General features: G+C 46.7%; 1 protein-coding gene across 5 annotated transcripts; it reads left to right on the forward strand.

Moving 5' to 3' along the window:
* The first annotated feature begins 136 nt into the window (after positions 1–136).
* On the forward strand, positions 137–24844 carry brd4 (bromodomain containing 4). Of its 5 annotated transcripts, XM_029253987.1 has the most exons (21): positions 137–283; positions 2923–3026; positions 5551–5740; positions 12898–13258; positions 13742–13879; positions 14814–14949; positions 15033–15361; positions 15514–15882; positions 15978–16106; positions 16254–16475; positions 16790–17010; positions 17100–17449; positions 17789–17899; positions 18023–18403; positions 18835–19536; positions 19876–19985; positions 20124–20274; positions 20356–20486; positions 21752–21957; positions 22156–22462; positions 22549–22617. In XM_029253987.1, the coding sequence occupies exons 4-21, from the start codon at positions 13022–13024 to the stop codon at positions 22615–22617; spliced, it is 4299 nt and encodes a 1432-aa protein (XP_029109820.1). In that variant the 5' UTR covers positions 137–283; positions 2923–3026; positions 5551–5740; positions 12898–13021. The 5 variants fall into 5 exon arrangements, with proteins under 5 accessions (XP_029109820.1, XP_029109819.1, XP_029109822.1 ...); XM_029253986.1 differs by lacking the exon at positions 2923–3026; XM_029253988.1 differs by lacking the exons at positions 137–283; positions 2923–3026 and adding an exon at positions 516–904.

Here is a 24844-nt window from a genome sequence, read left to right on the forward strand (position 1 = left end):
TATACAAGTAACATTTGTTGACAGAATGGGCGATTGACTTCGCTCTCTCCGCCCGTCCACACCGCGACGTGCTCACGCTCTCGTCGCCGATTGCGTTCTGATTTTCGCGGTGCTGCGCTTGCGCCATCCTCGTGCGAGCGCACGGTGTCGCTGTCCAATCGCGTTCGCATGAACAAAACGTCGCGTCTTCCGTGGCGTCTGACGTCACTGGCGTCCAAAGAGCTGTTTGTTCGGCTTCTGGTGAAGAGAGATCCGCGCGCGCCCCCACAGACGATCGAACGAGGTAAATAAGACGCAAAACCGTTTCTTTCGCTTTCCCGTCGGTGCGGAATGGCCGAGTTTTCTTACACGAGGTGTGAGTCAGGCGTGTCGAGCGAGCGCGGGGGTTGATTGAAGGGGTGCCGGGTTCGCCGTGTAGCTCGAGCGGCGCCCGTCGGGTGCGAGTTTCCCTTAGCGAAGGCCTACTATCGCCGGAGTGAGGTGAGGAGGGATGGGAGCTGAACGTCCTTTTCGTTTCGCACAGCGCCCCTTCAAATCTTGGCTGTGACTGCTGCATTTTAGCATTAGTTTTTCAAGTATGTGTCTCTAGAGCTCCGCGTTAAGGCGTCAGTTCGAATATAGAACTGAAATAATTAAGCTAGCCGAGTTGTTGTTTTTTATGCGCGGCCTCAAGTCAAGGCCGTGATGTTACGCCTCATTCCACGCAATCCGCGTAACCGGCGCCATACGTTGCGTCGCTACGTTAGAATTTGGACGCAACTTTTTCCAGGACTACCAATCAGCCTGAGCGCTATTCTCAAACGCCGTTTACGTGCCAGGACGTGTTTTCTTATTACAGTCGAAATTAAAAGCATATAATATTCACAGCGTTAAATCCTACCAAACAGAAGGGGCATTTTATTAGGTAAAATGTTTCGAAGTGTATATTTTGTTGAATTTTAAAGTTGGAGGTCTGGAACGAAGGATGCGTTAGCACAGCGTAACTGAGCGCCGTTGGCGTTGCGTCTTAGCAATCGGCGCTTCGGAAAAGCAGTGGATCCGCTAGGGTTTCACGGCCAAAATCCTACCAACATCGCGTCACCTGGCTGATTAGCTGGTATCCTATCGACTGATAATGAATTATAGTGCGGTTGTGAGTGTTTTGGTGCCGGGAAGAAGGGAAAGGAAGGTGAAACGGCCCGCAGTCGCCATTTTGTGCGTTGATGGAGGCGAGCAAAGAAAAGGGCTAGTGAGTGCTGGAGGATAACTGCTACGTGACTGTTCGCTCATCACCACTGCCGTGTTTCTGTTTTGGGTTGACTTTGCGTGCAGGTGGGTTTGTTCCATTTTCTTTTTAAATTTTTACAGTCTGGTGGTGCGTTTCGCTGCCGCCGCGGGTGCGCAGGCGCAGTTTAGAGCATCTTGTCACGTAATAAACACATGTACTAGGCCGCCCCCGTGTCCACGCTAAAATACACATCAGCCTGATCAGGTCCACACCACCCTTTGTATTCATACAAAAAATGCACGGTCGATCCTTACGAGTCTGGGCGTTTTCCAAAAACTTGTGCTTCATGATCCTCCTCTTTTTGGTGCTCAGGAATGTTACCACCTCAGCAGGTGGCGTAGTTGTTGGGGATGTTGCTGTAAAAGACTCATTTCCAAATCCCATCTCCCGCTGCATTATACTAAAGGTCCGTGCTCCGAATCGATACACTAAAAAAAATTGCCCAGGTGTCTAAATCACATTTGCAGTTCACCTTGGAGATTGTGATCATTTATGACACTATGTGTGAGGGATTGCTGTCATTTCTTGCGTTCAAGTATCACTTGAGTGTGTTAAAACCTTTCTCGAGATGCAGCAATGTGTGTTCGAAGCTGGTGGGTTCATAGGCTGCGTGGGGTATCTTTTTTTTTTAAAGGTGTCTTTTTGTTGGGAACGGTTTCAGAACTAAGTGATGACTGCAATAGTGTATTTCAGAAGCATGACGTTCTTGTATGATATAATACCGTATTATGTTGGGTGCACTGCATGACTGCAGATTGACAGTCTAGATTTTTTTGTGTGCCTGGTTTCAGACATATTTTTTCGTTGTGAATTATGGTGTGCAGAGTAGTGTCCATACCATAGGTATTCAATTTCCGTGTGCTAAAGTATTCAGTTGAAAATAAAATAGTTGGGAAGATTTAGAGGTTGTGGTGTCTTGAGTGATTAATTTTGCCCATACATTTTTATTTTGTTTATGATTTGCAGTGAAGATTGCAAAGACCTTTCTGCTCATTGCTGGCAGTTTTGATTTTGATGATTGTTCCTCATATCGCCCATAGGACTGTCTAGGAATTATAGCTGTATCTCAAAAGAAAATTACTTGGAAGGTGATCAGAAATCATGGATATTCTGATAGTTTTATGCAGCTACTCATGCGATCAACATTGGTTCATATGGTAGAAACTAACTGCATTTAAGAATCTCACATCTGCATCGCTCTTTCTGTTAATGTAAACCACACATTGTATTTTCTATGACATGTACTTTGGTTTGGAGAAAAGTGTCTGCTAAATGGATAAATGTAAATAGCTGCTGTTTGCCTGTGGAAAGTATTTCTGCACTGTAGTGGTGAAGGTGAAGAGAAAGGATAGTGTGCTCTCTCTCCCATAATGCAGTTTTCTCAGGATATTGTGACCTGTTTTTGTACACAGCTGTTTGCCTTAGAACTTGGCATGGTTTGCACACTGGATAATGTCATTTTCTTTCTTAGCTCTTGCAGTCTTGTTGTAATTTTACGCTTTTACCTAGTATTGCACCGTTAGTGTAAGTTTTGAGTTTTGTTAAACATGTCTGTTTTTATATACTTCTGTAGTGGTAGGTGTTTTTTTTTTTTTTTTTTTTTTTTTTTTTTTTTTTTAATTTCATTGAGTAATTTGGTTTATGCAAAATATCAGTCTCTAGGTGGTTGCTGTGGGTTGGCAGAATGTGTCTTCAGGAAGGATTTTCTACAAAGTGCTGTGCTGCCGAAGCTTGGTGTTCTGGTTGAGGTAATGGCGAGGTGAGTGTTTGGGGGGGGGGGGCTTCTGCTTTCTTTCTCCTGGCATTGTGTTTCTGAGCATCTATGTAATAAGGCATTGGGACATGTTCCTAGGCCTGGCAGAGTTTTTCCAGCTGTTTCCCTTGGGTAGGTGGAGGTGTTTATTTTTTGGGGAAGATTGAACATTTTAATGCTTCAGTTTCATACTTTCATATCGTTGTGCAAGGTAATTCTCTGAATTGATACAGTAAAAACTATTCAACTGTATCTATTGGTAAATTATGATCAGTAGCTTAGGATACAAACTCAACACTGATACTCTGTGGAGAAGGGTATCGCATCAAAGAATCAATAATAATGATGTTCAAAAATTGAATTTTTTTATTTTTTTTGGCCCTTCTGTCTTATTTTTCCTGAGAGGTGTTTGGTACAAAATTAACTGAAAATGCCAGCTGTCAGCAATTCCCTGTAAATCTTAAGTTGGTAATTTAATACATACCTCTAATGTGATGAGAACCAGTGCTACTGGAATACATTGACTGTACAGTGATATGACCTTTGACACCTTGCAGGACACCACAGCAATGGTTGGTTATCACACCCACTCCCCCATTCATGCCAAAGTCCTGGAGCCCTCTTTGGAGCTGCTCTTGTTTACCCTTCCCCGAGTGTTCAAACTCAAATGCTAGCACATGGACCTGACAGCTGGGAAAGATCAGTTCAGGTTTCTTGACTATTTTTCATTCATTGTAGGAAGCTGAGATTGGGTGGAGTTCGGGTGGGAGTAATGGAGGGGTGGGACAGGGAGCGTCGGGACTCTTTGATCAGCCAGCTGCGGGACCACCCCTGAACCCTCTCACCCACAAGCAGGAAGATTACTTTCTTCTAGCAAAATTAAATCACTGCGCTACCTTGTCACTGTTTAACCGCACCTTTCTGTGACTTGTCTTTCTGCCCATCTTTCTGTTTATCTGGCCGAGAGTTATACATAAAACGGCGTTGCGTCCGATCAAAGTGCACTGAGATAGGAGTGAGTTGTGTTGATTGGGAAGGGAGGGTTTGTCTGGGTCAAAGGCAGTGCAGTGTTCGTGTGAGCAGAGCTCTGTGCATGTGTCTGTTTCTTTGATAATTTATATTGTTAATATTTGTTTAATATGTGGGCAGATCCAAAGCAGTTTTTGATGCCTTGGTGTTTTGTTTGTACACAGTGCTATGCAGGAGTGGCATTTTGTTGTGTGCGTAATAAATGAGTTTGAAGGTCTGAAGTGTTGGCAGAGAAAGTGTGCCGTTCTCAGTTTGTATACACGTGAGAGAGGAGAAAGAACTGCACATCAGGGATAGGGACAGTAAGATGTGTAACAAGGGAAACCCTTGTTGGGGGGTGTCATTGTTTTCCTTACTGTATGGGGCTGTAACTGTCAGCGTGCTGATTAGCATTTAAAACCCTCATGCTGAGATGCTTAACGCAATGAACAAAAGCTATTTCAAGTTGCACTGCATAAAAATATAAAATATTTTCACCTCTCCCCCCTTGAATTAAAGGAACATTACAATTTTGACTTGGTTGTTTTAGCAGGAATATATGTAAACTGATATGTGTGCTTGTTCCTTGTGTTGAAAAGAATTGCAGGTACACGTAGGCTGCTGCACGTGAGTTTTTACACTACGTTTTGGTGCAGTTCAGGACATTTGTGGTAATGGTTAATAGTACATTGCACATGTCAGGTTGTAGTTGGCTGCAGTTTTACCATGTTCCACAGAATTGTGCCAGAAGGCAGCAGTGTCCAGCTCTTCCTCTCCTGAAGTCACTTTTTTTAAAATTCTCCAAGAGGACAGTAGTCCCAATGGCATTAACTAGAGCTCAGAAAATCTGGGGCAGTTTCTCCCTAAAGACGAACTGGTAGTCGCACACCTGTACGTACACCAGCGCCTTTGCCAAGCTGTGTGATGTTACTGCAAGAATGCAGTGGCTTGTTTTAATTTTAATTTGCCGTATTTTTTTTTTCATTTTTACTTCTCAAATCTCACTTTTTGAGGGTATGTACTTTTCCTGCCCCCTGCTCCAAAAAGCTGTATATTCATGTTAGTGCTGTTGCCATGGAAACCCTGTTGCCAACCTGGTTGTTGATTTTAACTGGTTCCTGGATTGAAGGGAGGTATGCTGTTGGAGAGCAAGAAAGGGGGAAGCAAAACCCAGGGAACCTGAGCGCTGGTGTCTGAGGTAAATGCATCCATCTTGAGTTCTTGGTGCAAGTCCCATGCAAAGGAAACCTTTGTGCAGCTGTGCTGCCAGGACTTCCAGAATGTTCGAAGGTCTGTGTTAGCGTGAGGATCCGAACAGTAAGTGTAGGGTATTCTCTGTGTACTTTTCTGGAAACCACCTGCTCTTTCTATCCCAAAAAATCTGGGAATGTAGAGTCGCGGAGTGAGGTACTCTCTGGGCAGGCAAATGAGTGAAACTGCTGTGATCATGTTTCGTCACTGTGAATTTTCACTAAGACTTTTGTGGTTTCTCCTGACTCCAGCTGACTTCTTGCATCTCCAGGTATATCCTCCTGTGGAAGACGACCCCCTTCCTGTACAGGACGTGATCTTTGCTGTCTGTGTGCTGAGAAGCTGTTTGCCAAGCAGAGGGAGTTGTGGAACAATCCAACGGGCACCCTCTGATTGGAAACGGCAAAGAGAGAAGATGAGCTCCTTTAGATAGGGGCCCCTCTACAGAAATCCATAAAAATGTAAGTTTAAGTCCTGTTTGAAAGATTTTATGTGCTGTAGCATGTTTTTTTCCATATTTAATCTGCTGTGTGGAGGGGGAGCAGGTTGGATCATGCAAGTTGTGTTTTGTATTGAGTGGTTGTTGGGATTTTGAGGAGGAGGGTCCTGTTGATGTAGTTAGTAATGGTTTGGGAAAGTTATGGTTGAAGAGTGTAACTTACACCCATTGGAGATCTTCCCAGCCAGCTACCCACAGCCCGACACTGCATGGCATGTCCAACTTGGCCAGCCGGCACAAACCGTCTCATCCCCCACCCAGCATACGTCTGGACACCCTCCTCTGGGTCACCCCGCATTGTCAGCCCAGCAGCTGACGGTGGGTCTTCCACTGGCATGCACGTGGGTTGTTTTTGGGGGGATGGCCCAGTTGGTAGGACACGCATTATGTGGTTACTCATGGGAGGGGTTGTGGGGGCAGGTGTCCCAGTGATTACAGTGAACCCTGCCCCTTCTCTGACTCTCATTGTGCTCTCTGAAGACCTGGAGCTCCCCTTTGTGAGTTGGGTGTTGGGAAGGAGGGTATCTGATAATGGATTCGCGGGGCAGTAGAATGTTGGCACTTCTATTTTTTGTGCATTTGGGTGCTACCACAACTTTTTGGTTTGCATTCAGTTCTTCCCTTGCTATAAAAAGGTTTTCACTTCAAGATCATGGAAACTACATAAGCTTTCCTGTTCAGGGACAGCAGTGGGTCTTCCTTTGGGGGTTGTGGGTGAGAGTGAGCAGGAGCTGCTGAAGATGAAGGGAATTTGTGAGGAAGTGTGAAGCATAACCTCAGTTGTTTGTGGATGGGGGCATGGGGGAGTAAAGTGGAAGTAGATTGGGGGTGGGGGGTCTCCCATCTGCTGCTTTTGGACTGCTGCTAAGGATGACCTCACTAAGATGTGCAGTCTATTCTCTGGCTGAATCCTAACCTCTTGACCCTCGTTGCCCTTGGGAGGGTGAGCCAGTTGTCCCCATGGCTCATGACTGGGTTTTGACCAGCTTTGCAAGGTGGTGGTGTTGCAAAGTGGCGGTGATTAGTTCAAAACTGAATTAAGGCTGTTCAGTCTCACACTTTCATTAGCTTGACCACCAGCATCTGTGGCCAGAGTGCAAGTAGTCCACACTCTAGCAGTGCACTCCTACACCTACACTCATCACACCAACAGCTGGTATCCCTGGCTCTGGAGTTTTGCTTTATTAGTCTTGTTTTGGTCTTTGTTGCATGTCTCAGCTTCTGCTACACCCTAAGGAGATGTTTCTCTTGAGCTTGTAGCATTTGTTTCTTGGAGTTAGAGAAGGAAGTCCACTCCAATATGTTGAGTCAGAGTCCTGCATGCAGGTCCCACCTGCACTGCCTTGCCTTGACTGGATTGTGCTCACCACCACTGCGCCATACCAAAGTCTGTCTGCAGGATTCATCCTTTACTCCACTCAGTCAGTAGCATGGGGCAGAGAAAGGGGGTTCCACTGGCAGGAAGTAAAGAAAAAATCAACTCTGATCATTGCTAGAACTGCACAGATTTTCTTTCGCAATAACTCCCCACCCACTCACCCACCCTTGCGTGGTAGAGTAGGAATGAACGGGACCTGAGTCAGATTAGTCAGGAAATGGGGGAGGAGAGGACCTCCACTGCAACAGAGACAAATAAAAGGTTTCTCACACTGGTCCCAAATGAATCTACTGCAAACAGTTGTTAATTTCAATAGTCTTGTACCGTTATATGAACAGTAATAAAGTGAAACTCAGATAAAAGGCTGTTTAATGTTAATTATTTCACACGTGAGAACTGTTAATTAGTATTATTCCACAGGATATTTTTTGCCGTTGTTGTAGCATTAAACATGGTCAATTACTCAGTCTGTTGCTGATGTTTTTTGTTTTTTAAAGGAAACGTATAAGGAAAAATGGTAAAATTAAATGCACTGTCTTAATGGTTATGGGGTGTTTTAACAGCTGACTGGTGGACCAGCACTGAATCATATGTGCAGTTTTTGCCGTTACCGTTGCGGTTTTTTACATTTGTTTTTTTTTTTTTTCCCCCTTTTTTCTTTTTTCCTGGGCGCTGTTCTGATTTTAACCGGCTTCAGCAACCTCCGAGCTGATTGCGTAAATAGCCCTTCATTATGTCCCGAGAAATATAGCTGTTTCTGCACGGCTGCATCGGCCCACACACTTCACAAGGTCTGAAGTTCATTATTTATCCTCAGCTCCGTTTCCCAGTTGTTTTCAGTTTTCTTTTCCTAGGGACCGTGCTCCGTGAAAACTTCCAAAGTTGTTTGGTCTTAGAAATGGCTGCTATAAGTGAAATTCAGAGCTCAGTTGATCTTATGGCATTTCGAGGTGACCCGTGGATGAGATGTTTTTGTCGTGATACACAGGAAGTGTGGTTTGGTACGTTTAGTCTGACCGTTTTTTGCTTGAATTTAGTCGGTCTTTCTGATTTGAACCCCCATTCTCCACTCCTGCTGTAATTACCCTTAATCAAGCAACTTACCTTGAACTGATACAGTACATGAGAGAAATACTGTAACTGGGGCAGCAGATAACTTAGTTGGTACTATTCCCTAGCAACTGGAAGGACCTGGGTTTAAATTCCTGCTGCTGGTCTAGTACCAGTGCTGAATTTATACAGTATGGCAAAGTATTCTGCTCTATAAATGAGTGAATTGTGAATAGCTTAGTTAGGAATGTTATTAATCTCTAATCCTTTAGTTAAAAAAAAAAAAAAAAAAAAACAGGTTTGTAAATGTTGCCTTGATGTAAAGAATCAGTTAAATGAAATGTGGATAAATACATTGCATAGGTGAAAAATTAAATTACTGTTTGGTCATTGAGATCTCTCGGAGCTCATTTCTCTTATGTGGCAGTGTGATGTGCAGTCAGGGTTTTCAGTCTAATGTGCAGTGTCTTTGATAGTGAAACTGTCCAAAGAAGCAGTCATGATGCTCCCCTCTCCCACCCTCACCCCTTCCTTGCGCCCAGACCCTTTTGTCTCCGTAGTGAAGTCTAGACGTGTGTGAATGTGCGAGATGCGCTCGGCCGGCAGGAGTGGCAGGAGGGGCTGATAACCAAGCCCATGATTTGGTGGTGCTGGTGTATGGGGGAGGGGTGCTAGGGGGAGGTGGAGAGTAGGGCAACTGGGTGAAAAGGAAAGAAGGGGAGGGGCGGAAGGTGTGTGTCTGTGTGGGTGTGGGAGAGAGGAGCTCGAAGCTATTGATGGGAGAGAAAAGGGAGGGGTTGAAAGATGGGTGAGCAAGTGAGAGAGCGAGTGAGCGAGTTGGAGGGAGGGAAGGAGGGGGTGGGTTTAAAGTCTCCTCAATGAGGAAGCGGAAGAGAGCCATATTCGCTGGCAAGCAGCAACACGCTGCTCTCTTTGTGTGTGCGCTCGGCCCTGTTCCCGACCGGGCTGTTCTCGGCCGCCGCCTCTCCTTCTGTCGCTGCTCTGCCTCTTCTCTCTGTCTTCCTCACATGGCCTCCGTGAGCACGTGTGTGTCTGTGAGCGAGCGGGAGGCCCCAGGAATGGACGCACAATGGGGGCAGCGTGCGGAGACGAGGCCGGCACACTGCTGAGGGGGGGAGGGGCGCAGCGGAGACTGGTACACACGGCTATCACAGTCTGCCGTACACCGCCGCCCTCCCCCGTTTGTCTCCTGGCCCCGGGCTCACGGGGCTTTTCTCGGGCTGTCCCCCTGTGGAATAAACCCACCCTGGCATGGACTGTGGATTAAAACACTTTTGGCTTCCTCTGCTCCTGGAGGCGACCTTTCTGAAGACTAGGAGAGCCCTGCTGGAAAGGGACCAAACTTCTCACGGCTGTCCCCGCTTCCCCCTGGATTTTTCTTCAATCGATAAACTCGTAAATGGATTACAGAATGCACGCCAAGTCAAATGACATGCTGGATTTTCAAACTTTGGATGCCCTTCTGGAGAAAATAGCTCACTACTCAGTGCCTGTGAAAAGGTAACAGATTGCTGTTTTAAATATTTATGTTTACGTGTCAGGTCTCAGTTAAGGGCTCAAGTCTTTTTTTAACCACACTAGATTTTCAGGACATCAGTGTTTGTTGGGACAAGAGTTACGAAATCCCCCTTTTTTTCTCCTCCTTCCTTCCTTTTCCTTCTTGGTTGGATGTAAGACATTGTTCCAAGTATTTTCATTGTGACCTGAAATCAAACTTTTGGGGAATTTGGCTTTTCTTCATAAGTACCCTAAGCCGATACCTTAGTGGAAGGTCTAGGGTCTGTGTGTGTGCCTATGTGAGAGAATGTTGTGACAAAAAAGACTTTTTTTTTTTTTTTTTTTTGGTCTGGCTCCAGCACAAACTGTGCGCATTGGCAATCTGTGTGAGCGTTAGTATGAGGTCTGCTGTGTGTTCCGCTCTGCACGTTTCTGTCCCGGAAGACTGTCAGTGTTTAACAAGAAGTGACCCGCCTTCCTGTTCCATAGTGGTCCCAGTGTCTCCTGCACTTCTTCGTCTTTTCTCTTAGTTCATATTGAACATTATCCTTGTTTTAGTCTCTTTTCAGTTAATTGACATTTTCAGCAGCCAAACAAAGCAACTTGTAATGGATTTTGATGCATATTTCTAAAGTAGATGCATGTCACAGAGCTCGGTGTTTGTCACACAACTCTTTGAGTATTCAGGTGTAGCGTACTGAAGTGCACTGTACTTTTCCTTACATACTCCATTATATGTCTTGTACCCTGTGAAGACTTAGTTTAGTTATTTATAGGTCACCTGTCCACATCTTCACACTAGAGTGATTCACAAAATTGAATTGACTTTGTTTTAATTGTACTGCTGTGCAATACAACAAAAGTATTAAATTGTCACAAAGGTGGTCAAAGACTGCTTAAGTATCAGCTTGCCTATCCACTGGAACTGTGTGCAGATGCTGAAATTGAGTTAATTTTTAATTGAAACTGGTTTTTTAAATGTGTATTTTTGTATCCCCCCCCCCATGTTTTGTATTACTTATGCCACTGATAGGCATATACCATATTTAGTGATATGCTGTTATGCAGCCTTCTGGAAAGGAAGGGGCCCACAGCAGATTCTTGGACCCAGCGGCACAGTAGACCTTTCTCATTTGTCCATGGGACTGGTACTTGTGTCTGAAGGGACAGAAGCAAGTCTGAGCCTGGAACCATCACTTCCACAATGGTGTGGCGTAAAACCAGCAGCGTGGAGCCAAGAGAGTCCAGAGTTCAGTGGTACTGCCTCAGGGTTTCGCAATGTTTTCGCATTTGGCAGAGTCACAATTGGTTTTGTTTGGCGGATTGTGCTATATGAAATTTTTACCAATACAGAACAGTCTATATCAAGACATGAGACACGTAAAGGAAGAAAAGCATTAAATGCAAAACCTTTGGATTTTTGCTATCTGCAAGTTTTGATCATCTTGCTGGTTCCTTGTTGTCATTTGATTGCGGTGTGGAATGCAGCACTGGGGGGAACCAATGAAAATGCCTACGAATGCCATGTTTTGTTATATCTGTGGGTGGAGGGGTGATGGAGGCATCTTGCTGTGTGTGAGAGACTTGATGGTTCTTCTGACCCCTGAAAGATCAATCGGCTCTTTCTTGTCCGCCACATTCCTCGCTCTTGGACTGTGGTGTATTTTTAGCGGCACAGTGCAGGAGCAGCATTCTGCCTTGGGCTACACGCTGCCTTGGATGCTGCTACACTCCATCTCGTATGCAGTTTTCCCGTGACCTAAGCCCTCGGGGAAGGAGGCATGTTCTGAACAGGCCGTCCTCACCGCAGACCTCTGGGAATGTAGTTCCAAGTGTTTTGGGGGACTGCCATTGGACCAGCAGACCAATTTTTTTTATTTAAAAAAAAAAAAAAAAAAAAACTTATTGCAATTCCAACACCTTCACGTCGATACACTTTAATCTGTTATGCTAGTGGGCTAACAGAATATGTCCCAGTGACAATTTCAGGTCATGAGTCATAACTGTTGGGCCTTCAAGGGTTCCGTGTTTCAGTGATGTGTGCAGACAGATTACGACACGGGTCCTTGGTCTAAAATTCCCCACCCCTGCTGTCAGCACAAGAAGCCTAGGGGCTCCTGCCCCCTGAGGTCAGACATTGCAGAGCTGCATGGGGATTCCCCCTCCTAAGCAGCATTTCCTGTGCTTTTCTCTCAGCCGTTAATTAAGATCCCTGCTGCCTCTTCCTTCAGGGGGAAACCAAGCACTGCTTGGTCTTGCCGGTTCATTTCCAGTTAGCACAAGCACAGGTGTTTGCTTGTGTTTATGTGCACGAGTGTATGCTTATAGGAAGGTGTAGTGGTTAGTTTTTGAATTACACTTTGAAGGGTCTGGGTTTGAATGCCACCACCTGCCGTAGTTTCCTTGATCAAGGTAATTATCCAGAATTGATACAGTAAAATTACCTAGCTGTATAAATCTGCGAATCATGTATGACATAGTATCTAACATTCTATGTTGCTGTGTAGAAGAGGCTCAACTAAATGAATAAATAATTAAAATCTCTGCAAGCACTCATCTGTGTTGTCTGACTTGAAGTTATGGTCTCCTGCGGTCATGTTGGGTGGCCAGTTCTCTCCTTTGACCTGGCCAGTCTGTAGTAAAGAGCCTGTGATCAGTTGGGCTGCCTAGTGTGTCGATGTACAAATGCCTTCAATGAGGCCCATTGAGAGTTTTATTCTTTTAAGTGGCTGGCAGGGTATCAGGCAAGAGCTTGTGGGGCGATAGATCTCATGTCACAGCACAAAGCCCTCCAGTTGTCAGCCAAGTCCAAACCAGGCAACAAGGTAGGGTGAATGGAGGGCTGTGACCTCCACCTTGTTCAAAGCTTCTCGGGATGGATGTGGGTCATTAGAGGAAGGTTGCTTTGTTTTCGAGTCCCCCAACTCTTCCTCTCAGGAAAAGGAAGTTACATGCTGAGCCAGCAGATGTTTGGAGATATGAGATGACCGGTGAGTGGCTACACAAGTGAAGAAAAGCAGGCCTTCTGTCAAAAATGAAAGAACTGTAAAGACGAGTACCTGGATGTCTGGAAACTGAGAGACCAGGAAAAGGAAGGGTTATGATGCATAGTGGAGTCAGTGCTGCTTATAGGAAGTGGTAGTGTTACTGATGAAAATTTTTTTCTTCTCCAGAGAGCCCAGTGAGGAGTGCAATGGGATCCATGGTGCTGTCCCAGTGCAACCCGCGCCGGAGTCGACACTGAACGAGTGGGGTTCCTCTGTCCCCCCTCACGTAGCCCCACTCCTCTCTGCTAGCATGGGGGACGGCTTGGATGCCACGCAGATGTCAGGGGGCAGCAGCAGCCACGGGCAGCCCTCAGCCCAGCCCACCTCCTACAACCCTCCACCCCCTGAGACGTCGAACCCCAACCGGCCCAAGCGCCAGACCAACCAGCTGCAGTACTTGCTAAAAACAGTTCTGAAGACGTTATGGAAGCACCACTTCTCCTGGCCCTTCCAACAGCCTGTGGATGCTGACAAGCTCAACTTGCCTGTAAGTTCTGCTTCTTGTTGTTCTGACGATGACGACTCCCTTTCCGTTTCTCATCACATTTCCCCTATCTGTGCCCCAATGGAGTGATGCATTAGAGTTGTGCCCAGTTGGAAAACTCTTATGACCCTTACAATCTGATGATTGTAACTTAGATTCTTACACTACCTGAAAATGAGGTGCTTCAATGCAAACTAGCTTCACTGTAAGTCACTTCACTGCAGAAATGCATCAAATAAGTGAACATAATGTATCCAGCACATTCAGATTGTATCCAGGTCAAAGGTGAATGTCCTCCTTTCCACTGAGATGCTGTAGATTTTGCTGTGCAATGTTGTACGCGGTACGTTTCCATCTGATCTCTGGAATGTGGGCGAATTTGAAACCTTCACGTGTTACATCAGACGTGCAAAGACATGCAGTTTGGCCTTGTCTCATTCTGCAGTGGAAATGGAAACTAACAGAATTTGCCATTACATCTGTCAGGACTATTACAAGATTATTAAATGTCCTATGGACATGGGAACGATTAAGCGCCGCCTGGAGAACAGCTACTACTGGAACGCCCAGGAATGTATCCAAGACTTCAATACCATGTTTACCAACTGCTATATTTACAACAAGGTATTGTTGAACACTTTACAAAGTCTGCTAGTGTGCCAAAAAAGTTCTGTGTATGTGTAGATGGTGAGATATTTTACCTGAGACTCCTGTATAGTAGCAACAGAGATTTTTATTTATTTTTCGATGTTATACGTTATGGGACAGTGAGTGTTGACAGTTTTTTGACTTTATGGTGGCATCTTAGAGGTGAATTCCACCTTGGTTGACTGCACACAATGCAAGAACATCACTGGCCATTATATGGGTAACTGATCAGGACTGGCCAGCCCAGATCTGTGCCACAGAATCTGGGGCATGGGGGTGGAGATGGCTCTCAAAATAAACTGGAAGCTGGAAACGATTGATTACAATAGTTATATACCCTGCAGACAGACCTTGTGTTCTCAGGAGACTACTGGGATATTTTTAAGTAGGGGATGTTCTCATAAAGCCATTTTCTCTCCAGTAGTACACAGCTGTAAGAGGTATGTGTCGTTACTACAGCCTTTTTTTGTTGATTATCTGGAATGGAACATTTCTCTGAGGTGGTTCATCTGAAGTTGTATGAACCCAGAGCTGCTGTTTACCGGTGTTTATGGAAGCAGACAAGACTTTGTGGTTCTGTCTCTGTTTTCACCCTGATACGGGTTGCAGCCTTGTTGAGCGGTTCACTTCATGCTGGCAACCATTCAAAAACAGATGGTGTAGATAAGCGTGGAAGGTGTTGAAAAGAAATCTGCATGTCGTCTCACAGGTGATATAATGTAGTTAGTTCCCTTGCTGAAATGCAAAACTTAGAAATCACTTTAAAAAATGAAGTTGGTTAAAAACTGTATTTAATAATTTCTAGTAATCATGCTTTATAGAGTGTAGTGTTCTGTCATTCTTGCTGTAATATAGCTGCAGCATTAATAGTCACACTCCAGTTTGCTGATGCATTTGCCTTCTCACCCAGCCTGGAGATGACATAGTCCTCATGGCAGAGGCTCTGGAGAAGATGTTCTTGCAGAAGATCTCGGCGATGCCTCAGGAAGAGACCGAGATCCCAGTCATGACAGGGAAGGGGCGTGGCCGAGGCCGTAGGGATGCAGGTATTGACTCTCTCCATGCTCAGGGGTGCATCAACTATGTTTTGATACTTTCAAAAGGAGTTCCCTTTCTACTCCCTCCTCAGGCCTGAGTGTGAAACCAGGGGCTGTCTTGGACTCTCCATCATCCACCCCTCACACCAGGGCACTATCTGCCCCCCCATCTGCACCCCAGGCAAGAGGTGCAACCATGCAGGGTGCCCCACCTCTACCTCCTCCTCCTCCTGCAATTCAAGGGCTGCCTCCCCGCGTACCCCCCACACTTGGTACGCACGCTCCTCCACAGGGCCCACCATACTCACTCGGCCCTGCGGACTGCATTAGCCAAGGCCCCCTCATGACCTCGGTGCCCCCTCTGGCCCAGACAGCGCTGCCCCCCATGCCTGTCTCCCAGACAGCTCCACCTCTGGCTAAAGTGAGTAAAAGATGGGTTTGAATGGAGGTGTTCAGTTCAAAGTTGAATAAGATTCCAGTTCAGTTTTCATTGTCTCTTTATTTTGAACTTACTGTTAACTCACTGTTGTGTATAGCCCTCATGCTCACTGATACACTGGCTCTGCTTTGCAGCAGAGGAAGAGCCAGAAAAGGAAAGCGGACACGACCACACCAACTGCCAACGACCAGCTGAGTGAGTCGTCGCCTGCTACCTCTGAGCCCAGGTCAGGCAAGATGATGCCACGGCGTGAGAGCAGCCGCCCAGCAAAGCAGCCCAAGAAGGAGGCACCTGATTCCCAGCATCACCTGGCTGCAGGTGTTACCCTTGGCCTCAAGCAGCAGGAGCAGTTGCGCTACTGTGCGGGTATCGTTAGGGAGATGCTGTCCAAAAAGCATGCTGCCTACGCCTGGCCCTTCTACAAGCCGGTGGATGTGGAGTCACTGGGCTTGCATGACTACTATGACATTATTAAGCATCCTATGGACCTTGGCACCATCAAGGTAAGGGATGGGAACATGGAAGAAGGGGGAAGAAGGTATGGGTTGTGTTTGGTTTGAGGGCACAGAATCATTAGTGCTCTTCCTTTTACCCAAAGACCAAGCTGGACACCAGGCAATACCGAGAGGCACAGGAGTTTGCAGCTGATGTGCGGTTAATGTTCTCCAACTGCTACAAATACAACCCACCGGACCATGAGGTGGTAGCCATGGCACGAAAACTGCAGGTGTGAACACACTTGCACACAGAAAGCTTTCCACATTACAAACCACACTAAAGGGGCTGGCCTACCTTCATGATGATGATTTTTTTTTTTTTTTTTTTTTTTTTTTTGGGGAGTTTACTTAACTGTTTTTCCCTCTCTTTCCTCAAGGATGTGTTTGAGATGCGTTTTGCCAAAATGCCAGATGAGCCCGAGGAGACGCCCATCCCTGCTCCCTCACCCGTGCCACTCCCTGCCCCCGTTAAGCAGCAGCTGCAGCCAGCCCCACCTTCATCTTCAGACAGTTCCAGTGACTCCTCCTCAGAGTCAGACTCATCAACCGATGATTCTGAAGAGGAAAGAGCCCAGAGACTGGCTGAGCTACAGGAGCAGGTGAGGAGAGCAAGGATGCAGACCCTTTGGAGGAGCATCCTTATCCGCTCCTCTTCCCTCTGCAGAGGCAGTGGGGCTAATTTAATGCAGAGCTTGTCCTCTAATGAACCTAACCACAGTTTGGGGAAATCAGCTGGCACAGATAAACAAACTGGCCCTCTTAATTTCAGACACATGTTGTCCTGTGGCAAAGGATAATCATCACAGAGAGGGACAGTCTTAGGGCTAGTCATGACGGGAGGCACGTACTGTGTTGACAGCAAGAACTTGTGTGTGATTGAATGCCATTGTGATGCCAAATCATACCTCTGCAGTTGAAGGCAGTGCATGAGCAGCTGGCTGCCCTATCGCAGCCACAGGCTGGCAAGCCAAAGAAGAAAGAGAAGGAGAAGAAAGAGCGTAAGAAGGAGAAACATAAGAAGAAGGCGGGCGGGCCCCCGCCATTGGTAGAGGAGCTGCCGGACCCCCCAGCCCAGATCCCCAAGAAGAACAAGAGCAGCAAAGAGCCTGTGCCGAAGAAGACTAAGAAGCCCAGGTAGGCTACAAGTGGCCGCTTTCATCGTACTATGTTGCTCATAGTTTGACGTGCTGCAAAGTGACATACCTTTACTCTTCTCTCTGCAGTAAAAAAGAGGGAATGAAGTCCAATCGCGCTGGCCCCCCAGCTGCCCAGGTTCCCTCAGCCCCAGCGTCATCAGCTCTTGTGGACCCAGAGGAAGACCTGGGGCTGGCAGCTGGAGACCGGTGCAAACCTATGTCGTATGAGGAGAAGCGCCAGTTGAGCCTGGACATCAACAAGCTTCCGGGTGACAAGCTGGGCCGTGTGGTGCACATCATCCAGTCCCGTGAGCCGTCACTCAAAAACTCTAACCCTGATGAGATTGAGATTGACTTTGAGACACTGAAGCCTTCGACGCTGCGGGAGCTTGAGAGATACGTGTCCTCCTGCCTGCGCAAGAAGAAGAAGCTGCCTGGTTAGTTACTTTCACTATGTGTTGCAGTGGTCTGGTCAATAATGTGCAGTGTGCTTGTGGGAACAGCATTTATGAGAGGTTTAATTTGCGTTTCTGACACTTTTCTATGAAATGACTTGGTGTCAGGATTGTACATTGAATTATTTACTCATTTGCACAGCTGGGTTATTTACTGTGTCAGTTTGTTACCTTACTCAAGGGTTCTGTAGCAGGAGTGGTGTTTGAACTTCAATTGCAAGGTTAAGGTTCTAATATCTGTACACCACCTGTAGGTTCTTGAACAGCCCTGGTTTCTGTCTGGTTGTTGGCTTATGCCTCTTTCCTTCCCCTCATATGCAGTGGCTGAAAAGACAATGGAAGCGATGAGCACAATGAAGGCAAAGACTGGCTCTTCATCAGACTCAGGCAGCAGTGAGTCCAGCTCCTCTGACAGCGAAGGCTCGGAAGCAGGTGAGAATCTTGTTCTCTCGCATGCGCGCACACTCATTCACACCACCTTTTCTCGTACAAGGGAGTTGTGTACAGTAGCATTGCAGGCAGTGCCTGAATTCGTAACACTGAATTTTCTCTTAGGAGTCATTTCTAAACAGAAGAAGAAGAGTCACTCTGGGAAAGAGGGGAAAAAGCCCCACCCCCAGGTGGTGGGGGAAAGTGCTACCGCATGCCTGCCCCCTGTGCCTCAACCTGCACAGCAGCAGCTCAAGCAGTCGCCATCCCCCTCGGCCTATGTGGCCCCCCCTGTGCCGACCTTGGAGTCCTCGCAAATGCTGGGAAATGCCTTTGACTCGCTACCACACTTCGGCCAGCCGCTGCGGCACCTGTCCCATCACCCCAGTGAACCGTCACCTCCAGCTCCTCCCAACCTGAACGCTCAGCACCCACCGAGTGGCCCTGTGTCACCCCTGGCAGCTGAGACACATCCGTTCCTCAACCAGCATATGATCTCCACCCCAGGTAAGCTACCTCTTCATACTGTGGCTGCTGCAAACTTTGAGATAAGCTTGAACTTGGTCTTCAGCTGTCCATAAGAGACCTGCATATACAGTATCCAAAGGTCTGCCTGTGTGGTCCGTACACTTGTCCAGGAATAACTTTGGTTATACAAATTTCAACCTGCTCAACCAATTTCACACTTGGGACTCATCCTTCCCAGTAGTTTTTCCTAGACTTGTCAGTTCAGTACATTATGGTACATTGTATCGTTCTTGCACAAAAACCTTACATACGAGATGTCCCTGCTGCACTTAGTATTCTAGGATTTATTTGTTTATCAGTTTCATTTGAAGTATTTCTTGTGCACATTGTGTATGAGTCACAAGACTTAACTGTTATTTCCACTTTCCTGTCTCTTTCTTGGTTGCTCATTCCTGTTGGAACATGTGCAGCCCTGCACAATGCCATGCCTCAGCAGCCAGCTCGTCCGAGTAACCGCGCAGCCCCCCTGCCTGCCAAGCCTCTCCAGCAACAAGCACCACCACAGCAGCCTCAGCCCCTTCCTCAGCAACCGCAGCCGCCGCCGCAGCAGACCATTCCCTCAAAGCACCCCCTGCCCCCACATATCTTAAACTCTCTACAGCCCCTCCATCAGCCCATGCGGCAGCGCCCGCTCTCCCCCCCTACACTGACCCCGCAGGGCCTGCTGTCAGCCCAGCCTCCGCAGATGCTACTGGAGGATGATGAGGAGCCTGTTCAGCTGCCACTCAATCAGGTGCAGCTATACCTACAGCACCTGCAGCAGACACAGGCGCAGCAGGCTCCACTACTGCAGTCGGTGCAGGTGCAATCACAAGCCCCGACTCAGCAGCCTGCACAAGTGCAGCAGGCACCCCCTCAGCAGTCAGCCCAGCTTCCTCAGGCCCCTCCCCCACCACAGCAGCAGCCACTCTCCCAGCAGCACACTCAGCCGCCCAGGCACATACAGCACTTGCAGCAGCAGATGTCCTACCCAGCAGGACCTGCTCAGCTCACACAGCCACCGCAGCAGCAGCAGCACAAGGTACCTGGACCCCCTGCGAAGGGGCAGCAGATACTTCAGCAACAGCAGCATCCCTCCCCGCACCAGCACAAGCCTGACCCCTACAGCACAGGTGAGGCGCGCGCATGCACACCAGCACAAGCCCGATTCCTAGAGCACTTTGTGTATACTTACACAAAGTGATATAGCGCTATATCGCAATAATGGATGCCAAATGAAGATAATTGATCTGTCCGGGCTACTGTTGGTATCAAGATTTTATCACTGTGTATCAGGTGCTGGATGTGTGAACATGGGGTCATTTCTGTATACTGGCCCTTTCTGTTGTTTGCTGTGAAAGGGGACACACATTTGTTTTCCAAATAGCTTCCTGTTTGCTCTGGAAATATATTGTACCGAGTCCCTTCAAACAAAATGGAGAGAACCCTGGCTCTCACCCCTCTTCTGACAGGACATCTGAGGGAGAGCCCTCCACCACTCATGATGCATTCCCCTCAGATGCCCCAGTACCCCCCGATTGCCCACCCATCTCCACCTCACAACTTGCAGCCCAAGAAACCAGTAAGTTCTGGTGTCCTATACCTGTGTGACTTCAACTGCTTCCATCGGTGAACTTGTTTGTCACGTGTGTCTTCATACGCACACACTGCAACACACATCCATACAGCCATGTAATGAGTATCTATGCATCTTTATCAGGAGCAGCAGGTGCCCCCTGCCCTTGGAGGGGTTAAGGAGGAGAAACTGCCCCCTTCCCCAGTGACACGGGAACCGTTCAGCCCACCCCTCCGCCAGGAGCCTCACAAACACCCTGAAAGCAAGCCTCCACTAGCAGGGCATGCCCCGCCCAGTGAGCATCTATTCTATGCTGTGTGTGTTTCTACATGTAGCAGTTAGTACACGTGTGTAACAAGAAGGTTCTGTCTCCTAGGATCTGACATAAAGCTATTGGACAGTTCACGGCCAGTCATCCGCTCTCTGGAGTCTGGGGGTCCTGCCCAGCATTTACCAGATAAAGACAAGTTCAAACAGGAGCCAAAGACTCCAGTGGCCCCTAAGAAGGTGGGAAACAGGAGGATTGGGTGTGGCTCCAGTACAAGACTCTGCTGCTGTTGGGTGTATTTGGCTTGGCTTAACATCTATTGTGCTTGAACTTGTAGTTTTATTGCTTGTTAAATTTATGTAAGTTTGATTTTTGATCTTTCAAAATTGGTGACTGTAAATACACCTCTTTTTGCTCTGTGATCTGGTGTCCCATCCAGGAAGTACTCTGCTTTACATCCTGTGCTTCCAGGATAGATTCGGGACTGCCATAACCCTAAGCAGTTATTAATGAAGGGTAGATGTTTTGCCACAGAAGTCCCATGTTCTGAACTACTGATTTCTGCTCTCCAAATACAGTATTATAGTTATTGCCTAGTGACGATTGGTGGATTTGAAGTGGTACAGATGTACAAGTACCTTAGGGTTCATGTGGACAGCAAGCTGGAGCGCTCCAGGAGCATTGATGTGTAGAAAAAGGACCAAAGTTAGATTTACTCTCTGGGGAGGCTCAGTTCTTTGGGAGTACACAGGTCACTGGCAGATGTTTTGCCAGTCTCTTGCACCTGATATGGTCTTGTAAGCACTGACTGGTATGTTTTGGCAATGGCATTACTACAGGTGATGCCAGCAGTCTGAATAAAGAGGGGAGCTGGCTCTGTGCTGAGAGTCTGGCTGGACTCTGGAGGTAGTGGACTAGAAGTAGGGGGACTCTACATAGGCATTTATTTAGCTGATGCTTTTCTCTAAAATGATGTAAAATGTTAAGCTACCTACAATTATTCACCCATTTATACAGCTTGATAATTTTACTGGAGTAATTTAGAGTAAGATTTTTAAAAGGCAACCTTAAGATCCAAAAGCAGCGGCTCTAACCTACGCGATGAGCTGCTCACTAAAGAATTCCCTATCCATTCTGGACAGCCCCTTTACCTTCTGCACGCCACTTTTGATAAACATAAGAGCAACTTCAGCACCAGACTTGTCCAGTTGTGTTGAGCTACCTGAGGTTATTCCTTCCTCAAATGTTAGGCTCTATAATGAGTCCTCTTGCTGTTGAGGTGGGGCTGAGCTGATTGCACTGCTTTTTAAAACTTACACACCTGTGTAAATGTCATACTTACTCGAGTGTGATTCTAGTGTCTTCTGTCACTATGTAGCTGAATGTATGCTGCTGTTTGTGTATATGTAGTTTCCTTCAGGACTGATTATTCTGATTTTATCTAGTACAAAGGGCTGACTGAATGAAATGCTGATGACACGAATACCTCGCTCGCACCTCACAGGATGTGAAGCTGAAGAACATGGGCCCATGGGCCAGCCTTGCTCAAAAGTCAACGTCTGCTCCCTCCTCCACGCTCAAGTCATCGAGCGACAGCTTTGAGCAGTTCCGCCGAGCGGCACGTGAGAAAGAGGAGCGGGAGAAGGCCCTGAAGGCCCAAGCGGAACAGGCAGAGAAGGAACGCCTGAGGAGGGAGCAGGAGCGACTGCGGTGAGGACTCAGTCCAGTGCCTCGATTCCGTGTCGCGTTGTCTTCCAGAGTGATCACATGGTATTAGAGCTCTGAGTGGTGCGATGTTGAAAACATTTTTTGGCATTACCAAACAGCCTGATGGAGACTTTAGAGTGACTGGTCACAGAGGTGTTTGTCCAGGCAACTGCAGCAGTCACTTTCTCTGTGTCCTGGCAGGAGGGAGGAGGAGGAGGCCATGGAGCAGGCCAGGAGGCCCCTTGAGGATTCTCGCCGACGCCAGGAGCAGCAGCAGCAGCAGCAACAACAACAACAACAACAGCAGCAGCAGCAGCAGCAACAACAACACTCGCAGCCAGTGCAGCCACCACAGCCCGTACAAGCCCAGCCATCTCAGGCACAGGGGAGTTCAGCCCCCCAGCCACCCCAGTCAAGTGCACCGCCACCCACCTCGTCACAGAGTGCACTGGACCAACAGAGGGAACTGGCACGCCGCAAGGAGCAGGAGAGGAGGAGGAGAGAAGCGGTACGCATGCTATTTTCTATTTTTGGATGTTTTATTTGAGGATTTTAAATGTTTCCTGAGGTTTCACGTACCCTCTCTGTTCACAGATGGCAGCAACAATTGATATGAATTTCCAAAGTGACCTGATGGCGATCTTCGAGGAGAACCTTTTCTGAGTGCAAGAGGAGAACAGAAAAGTGTCACTGAATAAATGCAAATAAAAGTGAGCTGGGGTAATCGATGAACTCAAACTCCCCTGCACATGTGGGGTGGGGTAGTAGGGGAGACCAAAATGACAAAAGATTGCAACCCATCTGATGGAGCACCGGACACGGAGCTGAGACTGCTGAACTCGAGGGATAGGCCGCCCCCTGGTGGCTGTGCATTAAGGACCTGACAGTGGGGCAAAGTAATAGACCCCTCTTTGTAGCGGTCACCATTGGCACAGGTGATAGACTGCCAGTACCATCTGCATCTGCCACATGTGGGCCATGTGCAGATACCTGTCCAGCTGGAAATTACAAATTGAGTGGTATTGAAAAAGAAATGGTCAAAAAAGAAAACTAAGGAAGAAAGGATAAACTGCTGGACTTGAGGGGGGGTAGGGCAATGGCTTTAAGATGGTGGTGTGGCCATTTTTTTTTTTTTTTTTTTGGTTTTATGAATTTGAAGAGTACATGCAAGCAGGCAAGGAAGTTGAGGAGGGGGACAGCTTGAGACTAGTCTTCTCAAGAGAGGAGGGTATCGAGAACTTGCCTTACACTTCTGATCTGTATACATACACAATATAAATATATATTATATATACACACCTGCACACATGAACAAACAGTTGAAATGGATACTAATTCAGTCCTGTTGGGAGCTCACAGCTCATTCTGCATCTGTATCTCATTTTGTAGGATCTACTGTAAAGAACTTTTTTATTATCTTAAGTGGTTTTATTTAACATCCCTCACTGATGCCCTTTGCTCCCCATTTATGCCAAACTTTTTCTTTCTAGTGCTGACAACTCATTTAAGCTTTTTTTGCTTCCTTGTAGAAAAGGAATATAATATTAAATATTTAACTTTTTCTTTGCCCTACATCAATAAGCAAGGTAGTGCATGAATGAAAGTGAAAACAGATTTTGCTACAACATGGCAACAAGTAAAGAAGATGGCACCGGAAAAGCAGCCGCTGCCCTTTTTCACAGTGTGCTGTGACAACTTGTCCAACTCCCCCCTTTTTTTTCCTCCTTTTTTTTTTTAAAAAAAAAAAAAAAAAAAAAAACCACCAAGGGAGGTTGTGCCAGTGTGGTTCTTCATCTTGGTGTGTTTGCGATGCTTCCAGAGCAGTATAGCAGTCTTATTTATCTCTCCCTCCACCTCTAAACTGTTGGACTCTGAGGACAGGGCTGTGGAGTAGCATAGAGTCACTGCCCGCCACCCGCACCCCCATGCAGGCTAATGAGACTCACCTCTCTGCCAATCTTGTGGTCCTAGCATGCGTGCTCTCATTGCATACCTTTCTACCTGGACTTTAAATCCTAGGCACATGGAAAGCTGTAGCAGAAGCTTTGGGGGAAAATTACGAAATATGGAAGTGAACATTTCATTATCATTCTTGTTGGATTGTAGTGGCGTGAGTTCTTACTCTTCAGGCAGCAAAAGAGGAGTGTAAGACTTTGAAATTTTTCCCTAGTGCCCTCCCCCCTTTGGAACCTGTATTGTATAATTCTAGTTGGAATTGATAACATTTTGAAAGGGTTAGGGTGGGTGGTGAGGCAGGAGGGATTTGTGTACAAATAGGACACACTGTACACATACAGCATTTTACCCACTTAATATGATCCAATTTAAGTCTAGTTTTAGCTGTTTCTTTGATGTACACCAGACACAATATATTTCTTCTCTCCAGTTGGTATATTTCAAGTTGAGATTCAGCATAGTCTCAGAGCTGTGTGTATGGGTGTTTGTGTGTGTTACAGTTCTCAGCACAGTTCAGCGTGCTGACCTGCAGACAGTTGTAAGTGTAAAGAAGGAAGAACGAATAGATGTTTAAAGAACAATTCACACTGTTGTTTTATTTCCTTTATTCATTTCAGTGAAGGTTATTTGCGTAAAATTTTTATAATTTGGTTTAAATAAGCAAGAGAAAAAATGCGCATTTCCTCATTCCTTCATGCCTTTTACTGTATTCTGATTTTTGTTTCCATGTTAACAGTTGGATGTTATGTGCCATAGATATCTGTTCCGCAAAGAAAGTGCTGACCTTCAGCTCCGCAAGTTTGCTTTATTCAGGTTTTTACTTTTGTGTCTTTTTTGTGTGTGTTTGGTTTTTGTGTTTTCCTCGATTACCGTTGCTATGCCAGAGTTCGGAGAGGAACAGTAGTCTACGATCATGAATAAACATCTTTTTTTT

Source organism: Scleropages formosus, chromosome 8 (assembly GCF_900964775.1).
Source record: "Scleropages formosus chromosome 8, fSclFor1.1, whole genome shotgun sequence".
NCBI lineage: Eukaryota > Metazoa > Chordata > Actinopteri > Osteoglossiformes > Osteoglossidae > Scleropages > Scleropages formosus.